Source organism: Anneissia japonica, unplaced genomic scaffold (assembly GCF_011630105.1).
Source record: "Anneissia japonica isolate Jap-2015-1 unplaced genomic scaffold, ASM1163010v1 scaffold1558_len139704_cov169, whole genome shotgun sequence".
In the NCBI taxonomy this organism is placed as follows: domain Eukaryota; kingdom Metazoa; phylum Echinodermata; class Crinoidea; order Comatulida; family Comatulidae; genus Anneissia; species Anneissia japonica.
Window position 1 is genome coordinate 95,576 of NW_022751692.1, and position 13,560 is coordinate 109,135.

At 34.0% G+C, this 13,560-nt stretch overlaps 1 protein-coding gene across 1 annotated transcript in view; it reads left to right on the forward strand.

The window, feature by feature from the left end:
- The window catches only part of LOC117121795 (sodium channel protein 1 brain-like), a 23,675-nt gene extending 10,121 nt beyond the window's left edge, over positions 1–13,554 (forward strand). The window contains exons 17-24 of the mRNA XM_033267109.1: positions 149–322; positions 537–659; positions 932–1,195; positions 1,772–1,825; positions 2,402–2,539; positions 9,104–9,217; positions 11,112–11,382; positions 12,060–13,554. Coding sequence (XP_033123000.1) covers positions 149–322; positions 537–659; positions 932–1,195; positions 1,772–1,825; positions 2,402–2,539; positions 9,104–9,217; positions 11,112–11,382; positions 12,060–13,303 — 2,382 coding nt within the window. The 3' untranslated portion in view covers positions 13,304–13,554. The remainder of the gene's footprint in view (positions 1–148; positions 323–536; positions 660–931; positions 1,196–1,771; positions 1,826–2,401; positions 2,540–9,103; positions 9,218–11,111; positions 11,383–12,059) is intronic.
- Positions 13,555–13,560: the final 6 nt, after the last annotated feature.

Sequence of the window (13,560 nt, forward strand, 5' to 3'; positions counted from 1 at the left end):
AGCATATGCCTAGCCTAATTTTTTTTGCTTCGAAGTTTTCGAATGGGAGGGGGGCGCCTGGGGGGGGGGTCCCAAGTTCCAACTCGTGACTCATTCAAAAATCAAATAACATATATTTAAACTTGAATTTATACGTTTCTTTATTTAGACATTTGAGGATATATACCTGGAAGGCAAGAAGACACTTGAAAATGTTCTAGATATTTTAAACTACGTGTTTATTGTCATTTTCACACTCGAAATGTTCATGAAATGGGTTGGTCTAGGATTCAAGAAATATTTTTCAAGTTTTTGGTGCTGGCTTGATTTTATAATCGTTATTGTAAGCATTTGTTTATACAGTGTTTATTATAGTTCAACGCTTTTAAAAATTGTATTGTTCTACTGCCGATATGTATAGTTCAAAGATAGGCTTTGATTGTATATTTAATATAGATTTCTATTAAAAATTTAACTAAGCAAATATTTATCTCGACGATTTCAAACCGAATAAATTACAATAATACATTTCTAAAATATTCTTCTTATTGATTTAGATTTCTGTGCTAAGTTTGTTGGCTGATGTTGTTGGTTTGGGAAATTTGACCGCTTTTAGATCACTCCGAACTTTGAGGGCGTTAAGACCACTTCGAGCTATATCAAGGTGGCAGGGAATGAAGGTAAAAACTGATACAGTATATACATCATCATCCATTTTATTTTACAATAAAAAAAATTGTATTTATCTTTAAGAATATAAATATAATGATACAAGGATTGAAAAAAAAAATTAATAACAATAAACTTAATTTTTAACCATATTCTTTTTATTTTTAAATAAGAGTGACGCACTTAATTACCGCAAATATGCCTATTAATGACAACTGCAGTTCACATTCACTTTTAAGATATTGACAATTGTCATTTTTTGATTCATTACATTTTATTGCAGATCGTAGTAAATGCGCTGGCGCACGCGATCCCATCTATTGTCAATGTTCTTCTCGTCTGTATTGTATTTTGGCTCATCTTCAGTATCGTCGGAGTTCAGTTTTTCGGTGGTAGATTCTACAAATGCATAGATAATGATGGAGAAATTCTTCCAATTGATATTGTCGACAACAAAACAGAATGCCTTTATAAAAACTATACATGGACAAATTCAAATATCAATTTTGATACAGTAATCAACGGATTTGTCGCGCTTTTCCAAGTGGTGAGTAGTTTAAATTAAATAGTTAAATAGTTTGTTGACATCGAATTCGTTTGACAACATCAACACCAACAATAACAATAGCGATGACAACGATAACGATAACAGCGTCAACAGCAATGACAAAGGTAAATATTTGTGATAATGACGTTGACGGCAATGATGATTAAATAACGATTACGATTATGAAGATGGCGTCGACAAGGACGAGGACGATGATTGCAACGATAACAACAATGTTTACTTATCACCAAAGTTATTCAATATAGAGCAGTGGCGTAACGAAGAGGTCTAAGGCCCTGGCTAAGAAATCTGCGGAGCCGGCCATACTATCATGGCGGGAACACTTCGCCGCTTCGGCGTATTTAACGTTTTGAAGAAGTATTCTGATGTTTCTCACACTTTAGTGCTCCTTAAAAAGGCCCCACTCGGCCAATATATGTGGCAAAAATGCTGATAGATATCCCGAGGTCCTTTAATACCTGGGTTTCTCAGCCAGTGAGAGTTCGTAGCTGTTACGACACTGATATAGAGATTTTAAGGATTTAGGCCTAAATAATATTGTGTTTGATTCCAAAGGCTACGTTTGAAGGTTGGATGGAAGTCATGCAGGCGAGTGTGGACGCTAGAGGGGTAAATAATTGTGTAACATTATCTACCAAACTTTGTGGAATCACAAAATATTAAAAAAGTACCGTAACTCTACCTATAAATACGCACAACAAATTATTACAGAAAATACTAATGTGGATGTTGTTCTTTATTTACGGAAGGCTTCCAATTGAAAAGTAACAACGAATTCTTAAGATGACGATGATATGCATAATTATTGAATGGCAGATTTGAAACAAAGTTTATTTATCTATTTATCTGAAGGGAAAAGTAGTCTAAATGGTTCTAATAATCAGTATTCTTTTGATGACGTATGGCCAAATAATGAATATTTATCTGTCAACGCATAATAGAAACATGTATATTCATCCGATGACTTAAACAAATGTAGTATAGAAGATGCAATGAGATAAATAAAACATATTTGACTGATTATACGTCATAGGAATTTAGTACCAATGGTCCTTTTAATTATACATTGTTGACCTTTGTTTGATCATCAGGAATTACAATTTAGTGAAATTAATACGGATGAATTTTGATGTGTATGAAAATGTGTAAGTATGTATGCCTATGTTTTTGTGGTTTTTTCTTCAGATTGACAAACAACCTTCAAGAGAGTCAAATTTTATCGCTTATATATTTTTCGTCATTTTTATCGTGCTTGGCTCATTCCTAACATTAAATCTCTTCATTGGTGTCATCATCGACAATTTCAATAAACTAAAGAAAAAGGTAAAGTACAGTGTTGTACTTTGCCACTAGTAAAGTATTCTAAAAACAACACAGATCAATTTTCTTAAGATCAACACAGGTTTTACAATCGCTAATGTAGAAAACATTAGCTAATGTAGTAACAACCGTTAATGTAGTACACTCCACAGCATATGTAGTAAAACTCCCCGCCAATGTAGAAACCCCAACAGCTTATGTAGTAAAAAGAAAATCAACCCCAGCTAATGTAGAACGCTCAACAGCTAATGCAGTAATGAAAATTGCTTCACAGCTAATGTAACTACTATTGCCAGCTAATGTAGAATATTACAATGTTACAATACCATTGGCTGAAAAACATGCGAGGGACTAAAATCAGGTTGTCTGCACATCTGCACATTAATGGAAAGCATATGGTAAGTAAACCTGTGAGGGCACCTTTTAAAAAATGGCCACCTATCCATATATGATATCGGGTGCTCATCTCGGCAACCACTAATCAGTAAGGCTTAATAATGGTCTCACATTGTTCATGTAGCTTTAGGTAGTTCCCAATTACATTTAACAACTGTTTTTGCAATTTCTGTTATTCTTATTGGTTTCAAATTTAGCAGGCAGTTTATTAGTGTCGGTCAGTCATTCATCAGTAGGTGGATCGGTCAGTCTGTCCGTTAATTGGTCACTATTTTAATTTCTGTTAGTCGTATTGATATCAAATTTTAGCAGGCAGTGAACATCGGTGATGTTATTCGCTTAAAAGCATATAAAAATGAACCAGAAACAATGTAGCCACTAAACAGCCAGATAGAAATGTCTCACCTTCGGACAAAGCAGTGCCCTTCGTCCAAGCAAAATATAAAATATATAGCCATATAAATTATACACAATATGATAAAATGGTAGTGATTTAGTGGGTTATGACGTATATATATATATATATATATAATATATATATATATATATATATATATATATATATTTTATAACATTAAAATAAAAAGAAGGTATAGTATCAAGGCCCGTGTTACTTGTCACATAAATATTTGACATGCTCAGAATCACTTATACAAGCATTGTACGTAAGCTTAGACAAAGCCAAACTCTTATTGTAACCTTGCCAAAAAACGTTAGGTTTCTTCCTTTCCACGTATTGAGCAACCTTTCTAAGCTTATCAACTACCCCAATTTAATTCTTCACATTTTTTATTGTTATATCCCACATATATACCTAGAATCTTAATTGGTTCATCTACCCAATTTAGGCTACATGGTTTTTCATTTTTATTTTTATTTTTTCTGATCCATATGGCGTTTGTTTTGTCTTTGTTTAGACTCATTCCAGATACTTTACCAAAATTACCAACAATATTTAGACCATTCTCAATACTCTTTTCATTTCCGACAAACAGTACAGTGTCATCTACAAGTTGTGCAATATGCAATTCCTCATATTTTCCTTGACTAGGTATTGATATTCCTTTAAAATTTGCACTATTTCTTATATCACACGCCATCATTTCCACGACCAGAATAAATAACAAAGCCGACAGTGGGCAACCCTGTCTCTAATGCCACTCATTTCAAAACTTTCAGATGTACATCCATTATTAACAATGACACACTCTGTCTTATTATAAATTGTATTAATCCATTTATGAAAAGAGTCTCCAAAATGAAATTTTTCTAATACCTTAAATACAAATTCCCTAGACAGAGTCGAAAGCTTTTCTAAAATCAAGGGATAGAATAGCACCTTCCATTTCCTTTTCAGCCGTATAATGAAGAACATCATTAATTAGCCGAACATTTTCCCCAGCAAAGCGCCCTTTAATGTATCCTTTTCGGTCATTGTTAATAACACTTTCAATTACTTCATTAAGTCTTGAACATAAAATTTGTATTAAAGTCTTGTAATCCGTATTTATTAATGTGATAGGACGCCAATTTTCTAATAATTGTTTGTCCCCCTTTTTGTATAATAAATTTATTACACCCGGTTTCTGTGTATGGCTCATTTCATTTTTAAAATAACACTCGTTAATTGCATTACAAACAATTTGTTTAATTTTTTTCCAAAAATAAATGTAAAACTCAACGGTCAGACCGTCACATCCTGGAGCTTTATTTAACTTCATTTTTCGTATGGCTTCATCACATTCTTCTATAGTCATGATACCTTCACATAAACCCTTTTCTTCCTCAGATAAACTGTTTACTTTTATTTTATAGGTGTTGATTTTCTTAAGGGATATCCCCTTATTTGTATATAGATGTTTATAGAATTTGACTTCCTCTCGTAGAATTTCATCTGTGTCTGTTAACACAGCACCATCTGAGTTTTTTCTACTTTTGATATGTTTTTTCGTTCCGTTATTTTTTTCTAAACTGAGAAAGTATTTAGTGTTACGTTCGCCTTCTTCCATCCATTTTATTCTTGAACGTATGTATGCACCTTTTGTTTCATTTTCATAAATATTTTCCAGTATTTTTGTTTTTTCTTCAAATTCTTCCTCAATGCTTTCATTGGAATTACTTTGTTTACAAGTGAATCATTTAGCTGTTTAATTTGGTTTTGTAGTTTCACTTTTTCTTTGTTTTTTTCATTATTTTTTTTAATTATTTTTGCCATAAAAAATAGAAAGGTCTTTAACTCTGACTTTTATTAATTCCCAGAGTAAATCTGGGCCGAGAGTTTTAATAATATATTTTCTAATAGCACTTTGGTAATCAGTGTTGACTAATAAGTTATTATTATATTTCCAATATCCTGGACCCCTTTTAGAATTATCAAACCCAATTTTAATTGAGATTGCCTGATGATCAGTCAGGATGACTGGCCTTATATCACATGATACAACTTCATTGTAGCCACAAATGTTTTTTGAAATCAACCAGTAGGCAAGTCTTCTATAAATTTGGCTACATTTCCTACGCCAGGTAAACTGAGTTTGTGAGGATTTTTATCTCTCCAGGCATCATTTAGCGTGAGTTTTTTTTTTTCATAAAATTTTAAAGTACGAAGACAAAGGCGTCTTTTCTGTCTCAACTATTCTTTGATCCCATTTCCTATCGAGGATACAATTTAAATCCCCACCGTTGATAATTATATTACTATTTAAATCCACCATATTTGAAATAGTCTTATTTAGCTCTCTGAAATATGTGCTTCTCACTTTACAATTGTTAGGAGAATTTGCATTTACAAGAACATATATTTTACCATTGATTTCAACTTTTAGCATAATGTATCTTTTATTTTTGTCAATACATTCATTTATTTTTTAAAATTTTAAATCTTTTAAAAATAAAATTGATACTCCCGCACTATTTGAATATCCAGTGCTATACGTACAAATACCATTCCATAATAAATGAAGTTTATTGAATAATTCTGGTGTATGATGTGTCTCTCTGTAAATATATGACATCAGCTTTCTGATCTTTACACCACTTCAGTATCTGTCTTTGTTTATTTATGTTACGTACACCTCTTACGTTTAAGGAAACGAAATGAATATTGGCGTTAGTCATACGGTCGGATATGATTTTTTTAAATTTTTTTTTATACAGATTGCATTAATCGTTGTCGTACGTATATATCGTAAGGCCAACTTTAGTGACACAACTAATTAATGAACCTGGCAATAGGTCACATATACATACAAACACATAAATACATGCATCTATATATGAAGATATCCATAATAACGAAAAGGACAATGATAGCAATAATTGCAGTATATTAAAAATTATGACAAAGACGTCATCTTTGGGGCAACTGCTAGTGAAATTGCGCATTGTATTGTATTGGTAATGATAATAATAACGATTATTTTACAATGGTGAATTCATCACTTTAGGCATAGGGTACGCAATCGAGCGTTTTTTGTTTGTTTATTTGTTGTCTTTTTACAATTTATTTGGTTTTTCTATTTTTCGTACTTTTGCTTGATTTTCGTCATCTTTCCGTTCCAGGCATTGTTGGGGAGATTTTCTCTGACTCAAATTGGTCTTTTGATTCATTCTTGTTGTTTTCTTTCTCTTTCACTTGCTTATTAGACCAAGATGAGGATTTCATGAAGCTAGTTATCTTCCCTTGTTTCTGTTGGTTTTCATTTATTGGTTCACATTGCTTTTGATCGCCTTCTTCACTCTCCTCGCTTACGCTTGATGTCCATTCGTCTTCACTAGTGACCACGCTCTTTTCCTCTACTACACGTTCCCACATCTCTTGAATGAGCTTTTCGCTAGAGTCATCTTGCAACAGTTTTTCTGCGCTGCATTGGTCCCTTCGATGATCTTCTAATCCAAAGGCATGGCAAACGAGGTGGTCTGTACATGTTTTAGCCTCATTATTTCCGTACTTTAATTCGAGCACTTCACCCTCTCATCTACTTGCCCAATGTGAAAAATTCTGGTTTTGAAGTTTAAGACATTTACAAACCTTGGTAATGGTGTTTTAAGGATCTCCGCGTTAAGCACCCGATCTCCATTCAGGCAACTTGTCAATAGCCCAACGACTCTCAGCCTCATACGTTGTACGGTCCCCGTTGTTTTACAGTTAAATCGCAAAAGAGATGTTTTAATTTCTTCGTCTGCTACTGATAGTGGTAGGTCTTTCACAACAATACTGGTAGCATCCGTATCGTACGGTAGGTATGGGTTCCTATCATATAATTGTCATATTCCTTCCTCGGATATACGCCAGTTGTTATTAGGCAAACGCTGTCTTGATGTGAGTCTATATAAAGTCTCCATAAATTCTTAATGCGCTGTACACCTGTTATATTTCGGCATTCAACTGTTTTCGTTGATACTTTATATATATATCCTGAGGTTCCACATACGAATCTCCTGTTGTGTTCACCTCATCAACCTTCATGAACACTGGTTTCACCTTATTAGCAACGTCACGGGTACCCGCGTCTGGGGTCACATGATCTTTAGGCGGGACGTTTGAGCTGTCAATCGTTGTCATTTTTGAAGTAGAGAATTCGTACAATTTTTCACAAGAAACTGAAATACATTTTACCTTGATTTTCCTTGAGAATACTAAATACTTTGTATAATTTTTCACTGTAAATTTTCAATCGTAATCCAAGATTTTATTGAAAATTTTGCGAAGCTGATAAACAGAACGTCTCCTTAGAGAAAGTGTATACCGCCCTCTCTCTCTCATAATAATTCATTGGCGGATCTTGGAAAAAAAAAATCAGAAAAAAAAGAAGAAAAGTCTAGACCTACCCTTTCAGGACCCATGAGCTGAATTTCTTTGTTAACAATGGAAAAATTAGAAGTCGGGAAAACTCATTTCCCGCCATCTAGGAAACAAAATTTTCCCGGGGGAGGACCCGGATACTCTTCTTTTTGGGGTTTTTATGAAAAAATGTGACCCCCCCTCCCTACCAAAATGTGAACCCAAATCCGCCCCTGTAATTTAAAGGACGTAATAATTCAAAGCTAGTAACCTCGATTATAAGCTCCTTTCATATAAGATGTTATACTATATTCTACATTAGCTGGCGATAGTAGTTACAATAGTTGTGAGGCAATTTTAGTTACTACATTAGCTGTTCAGCGTTCTACAACTAGGGTTGATTTTCTCTTTACTACATAAGCTGTTGAGGTTTCTACATTAGCGGGGAGTTTCACTACATAAGCTGTGGAGTGTGCTACATTAACGGTTGTTACTACATTAGCGGTTGTAACAACAGGCTTAGATACAACAAAAAGAAATTTATTAAATGTTTATATAGTTGAATAGTTTAAATGATAACCAAAACATCGTCGAAAATATATGGTAATATTCCAATGCTCATAATTTCAATTGGATATTGTTGTAATTGGAATTAATTTGAATAAAATATAGCTTACTTTACTAGCTTTCGTTGCTATCTCAGAAACTTCTTTAGGGAAACTGATGTATTTACACAGATCCACTTGTCACATGATCCGAGTTTATCCAGTGGTGGCGCTAGGATTTGCCCGACGGGTGTCCGAGGTACCCGACGGGGGGTGGGAGCTGATGTCCCAGACGAAAAAAGTTGGCTGGTCGGGCGTCACTCAAAATCTCTCGAAACTGTTCCACGGGAGCGAAAGCCCGGAAAAATATGACAATTTAAGGGTTTCAAATGCCTATTTAATCGATTTTGGAGTCTACTAATATGTAGAAAACATATAGGCCTACATTTTTGTTTTACTCTCCAACGAATTGTGTTTTTGCCCTGCCCCCAATCAATCACTGACTGAATTCGGGCACTACCATAAGTCTTTGAAACGAATTTCTGTTTTTTTTTTTTTAAATTCTTGTAAATACACTTTAGCTTTATCATTTCTTGCTTTCACTCTGTTTTATCTGTGTGTGATTTTTGTTTCCTCTTACTTCATAACTTAACATTGTCATGACAACAACCTATGTTAGCTCACAAAGCCCGATAAAGTCATATTGATTGACTGAAGTTATTTTCGTAAATCAACATAGGCCTAATCGTGATTGATTTTATATTGTTTTTATTATATTATAATATTATATAAATATATTTGTATTCAAAACTTTTAAATTTTCTATCTGTGTATTAATAATAGTATGAAGGAGACAATACCCTCGACATGTTTTTGACGAATAATCAGAAAAATTATTATTCGACGATGCGTCGAATAGGAATCCGCAAGCCAAAGAAACAGTTAAAGAAACCTACGGTAAGCCATCAATATCTATATTATGTGAGCGTACTGTGTAAATGTTGCTCATGACCTTTTTTGATAACATCTAGGCATAGCAATGTGGTAACATCCACAAAACTTCATAGGCCTGCAAGTGAACAAATGTTAAAATGCGTTTGGCCAACTGTAAATAGTTGGGTCTTTATAAGGGTGAGTTTTCAGTAGTTTTCAGTGATTGGAGATTGGGGAAATACATCTAGTTAAACCCTTTACTGGTGCATCAACAAAAAGCTCGTAATTTTCCGCAGACAGAGAGGAATTAATTAAGTCTTGGAAATACGCCAATCAATGAGGATTGGCTGTAGTTCTTAATGATTTGAAAGTATTTTAATTTCACCTGAAGAAACTAGCTTGAGCTAGAGAAAGCTTGTGTCTTCAAAATAAAAAATATTTAATCAAAACAAAGTGCTAACTGTTTTATTTGTGCTATTCCATTGTGCTTCGTGTTACACAATATGCAGTCTAATGTAATTAAACCCAAGTGTAGGTTATATTTTACAATCTATTAATGAAATCTAAATGAACCTGCCGATCATAGTAGTGAGTTTCAGTTCAGTTGCAACTCATTTGTATAACATTTTTGTTATACAATATGTAGTTTGTACGATCCTTTCTCTAGTTAAAAAAAGTTACAATACTTCTCTTGAATTTCGAAAAACAACTTTATTGTGAGCATGGTAGTAGATTAAATAGATACGGTATTTAACGGCAACATTTTAGAAACAATGTAGTGATATTCTTTTAGCCTAAAATTATTTCTCCTAGATGTTTCCATAGGTTATATTTTTTCCCAACTTACTGTATTCAATATTGACACTTCAGATTGGAGAGTCGACTTATTTGTCTTTTCTGTCGTTTTTATAGGCCTAAAACTGTTTATGAAAACTGGAATGTTTAGCGCTGGCCATCGCACCAAACTTTTCAATTTACATAATATCCAGTACTCGAAATGGACACTCGACTTGCATGCTTGCATGAAACCTGTACATTGATTAGTTGTGCATGTTAATTTGAAGAAATGTTACATTATAACTAAATTTGATGTTAATAATTGTGTATGCACTTGGTAATAACGGTGCTCTCCTCCCAGTCATGATAATGGGTTCAAATATATGCAGAGTACCACAATTTAAAGCTTCAAAACAACTCCGATCTTGACCACGGACTTCGAGGGTTCCATATTGAGCAATGTCAGCTCTCCTTAAGACCTGTCATGACTATCAAATTCTATTTGAAAAAAAAAACATGTGACATGCCTAAATATGGTCATGATGACATAAAATGATATATAGGCATCACTAGATATGGGCATACAACAGTTTTTTGTCAAATAAATTTTGATAGTGTGGACAGCGCTTTAAAGCTAGGCTCCGGAGGAAAAACAGCTTTGATATGTTGACAACTGATTGTTCTAAGACATAAAACTCGGAACGGTAATTGAGATACACATTTTTGAATGTTTAAAAACGGGGGGGGGGGGGGGGGGGAGATTGCCTAACCATCTTTTTTCCCCGATTTTTCCCCAGTATTCAATAGATATTCAAAAATCTGTATCTCACTAACCGTTAGGCCTATCTAGTTATCGTCACCCACTTTGATTTTGTGTTTTAGAAGAATTAGTTGTACAACATATCAATGTTGCCCTCAGGAGCATGGCTTTAATGTTTTATATATTTGTCTGATCTTTTAACAATAATATATATTGTAATTAATTAATTTTATTTAATTTAAAAATCTATAAATAAATAAAAAATACAAACCATTTAGCTATTACTAAATGGCTATGTGACTAAACATAATCTGTTAGAGATCGTTTACATGTGACAATTTATAGTATAAAACTATCTACAACTAATTATTATTTCAACAGAATCGAATACAAATTTACATGTATGAATTGACAACAAGCACCCGGTTTGAGATAGCTATCGTTTGTATCATCTTCTTGAACATGATTGCGATGATGATAGAACATTACCAGCAAGCCCAGAAGATCACTGACGTTCTGCAAATTTTAAATGTCATTTTCACAATCATTTTTACGATTGAGGCAACGATGAAACTCATCGGATTGCGTTGGCATTATTTTAAAGTTCCTTGGAACGCGTTTGACTTTATTGTTGTCACACTATCTATCATAGGTGCGTGGAATTTTTAATTATGTATTTAAATTATTACGGTAGTCCATAATTTATTTTATATAAATTAATAAGTTTGCTTTACTTACATACCGATTGTGTAATATGTGTGCTACTATCTTGATGTAGCAACTACATATAAATTCTACCATGTTTTCATAATCAGCTTAAATATGATTTGACTGCATATTTAAGTTGAAATACTTGAATCGAAATATTTATCGACTCTATCGAAACAATATATATCTTTTAAATTATAACGATATAACACCATGACCATATATAGGCACATCATCACTAGATATGGGCATACAACAGTTTTTAGTCAAATAAAATTTGGTAGTGTGGACAGAGCTTTAAAGCTAGGCTCCGGAGGAAAAACAGTTTTGATATGTGGACAACTGATTTTTCTAAGACATAAAACCGATGCTTGACGAAAACTTGGAACGGTAAATGAGATACAGATTTTTGAAAGTTTGAAAACGGGGGGAGGGGGGAGGGAAGTTCTCTTAACCATCTTTCTTTTTCAATTTTTCCCCAGTATTCAATAAATATTCAAAAATCTGAACGTTATCTAGTTATTCGTTACACACCTTTTTTTGTGTTTTAGAAATATTTATTGACTCTATCCAAACGGTATAAATCTCTTAAATTATTTTATAATTTCATTTCAATTCTAGGAATCTTACTAAGTGACGTTCTGTCAGGCACTATTATCAACCCGACGTTGCTTCGAGTTCTACGACTGTTTCGAATTGGTAGAGTGTTGAGACTAATCAAAGCCGCCAAAGGAATTCGAAAATTACTTTTTGCTCTGGTTATCTCCATGCCTGCTTTATTCAACATTGGAGCATTATTATTCCTTATTATATTTATATACTCTATCATCGGTATGGTACAGTTTAGTCGGGTAAAGCACGATGGGGCACTGGACGACGTGGTGAACTTTGAGACGTGGCCAAACAGTCTGCTGTTGCTATTTCGAGTAGCGACATCTGCCGGCTGGAACGACGTTTTAGAGCCTTTGCTCACTTCACCACCAGATTGTGATCCCGATTACGGTGGCTATCCAAACGGAAACTGCGGAAGCAAAACATTTGCTATTTTATACTTCATGTCGTTCCTAATTATTACATATCTTGTGGTTATTAATATGTATATTGCCATTATACTCGAAAACTTCAGTCAAGCTCATGCACAAGAAGAAGTCGGAATTACAGAAGACGACTTCGTCATGTTTTACCAAATTTGGGAAAAGTTCGATCCCTTAGCAACTCAATTCATTGCATATGAAAATTTGTCTGACTTCTGTAATGAACTTGGTCCTCCGCTGAGGCTTACAAAGCCAAACAATATAAAAATTGCGGGTCTCGATTTGCCGATCTACGACGACACGAAATTACATTGCTTGGACGTATTGTACGCGTTGACAAAGCGTGTACTTGGTTCAATTGAGGAAACAGAAGAATTTAATCAACTACAGAAACAGATGCAAGAGCGGTTTAATGAGTCTTTCCCCGGAAGAGAAAACTATAAACCAACAACAACCACGATGCAAATCAAAAAACGATCCACTGCCGCTAAAGTTCTCCAACGATCATGGCGTTTGTACAAACTGAAAAAGGTTATTGGGCAAGCGTCGCAATCTTTCCGTAGCCAAAGTCGAGAAAATAGTCGCAGACCATCTATGGACCAATTTGAGTCTAGTTTCTCTTCCTATGGAAATACATTAACGGTTCCAGGTCAAGCAAATGCTTTAAACAATTGTGTGACGCCACCTACAATCGAAGAAGAGAAAAAACAACTAATTGAGACGGACAGTAAAAGTGAAGGGAAGTGTTATAAAATTGACGAGCAATTACATTACGAGCCGAAGATTGAGACTGTTGACGCAGTTGGTGATAATAAGCAAGAAAACGTGTGATTATTTATGCAAATACACTTTTTATACTCTCAAATTACAAATTTGGCAATAGTTATATAAAACGATACAGTATTGCTATATAGGCTATACAGTATAAGAATTGTATAAGTCTACATATTTATACCAACATGAAGGTGCATTACCATGATATATTTTTTACTTGAGTGGAACTAGTCCAGTACTTCCACATTGAAGTACGATACTAGAATCAAATAACATACACACACACACACCCACCCACACACACACACCTACAC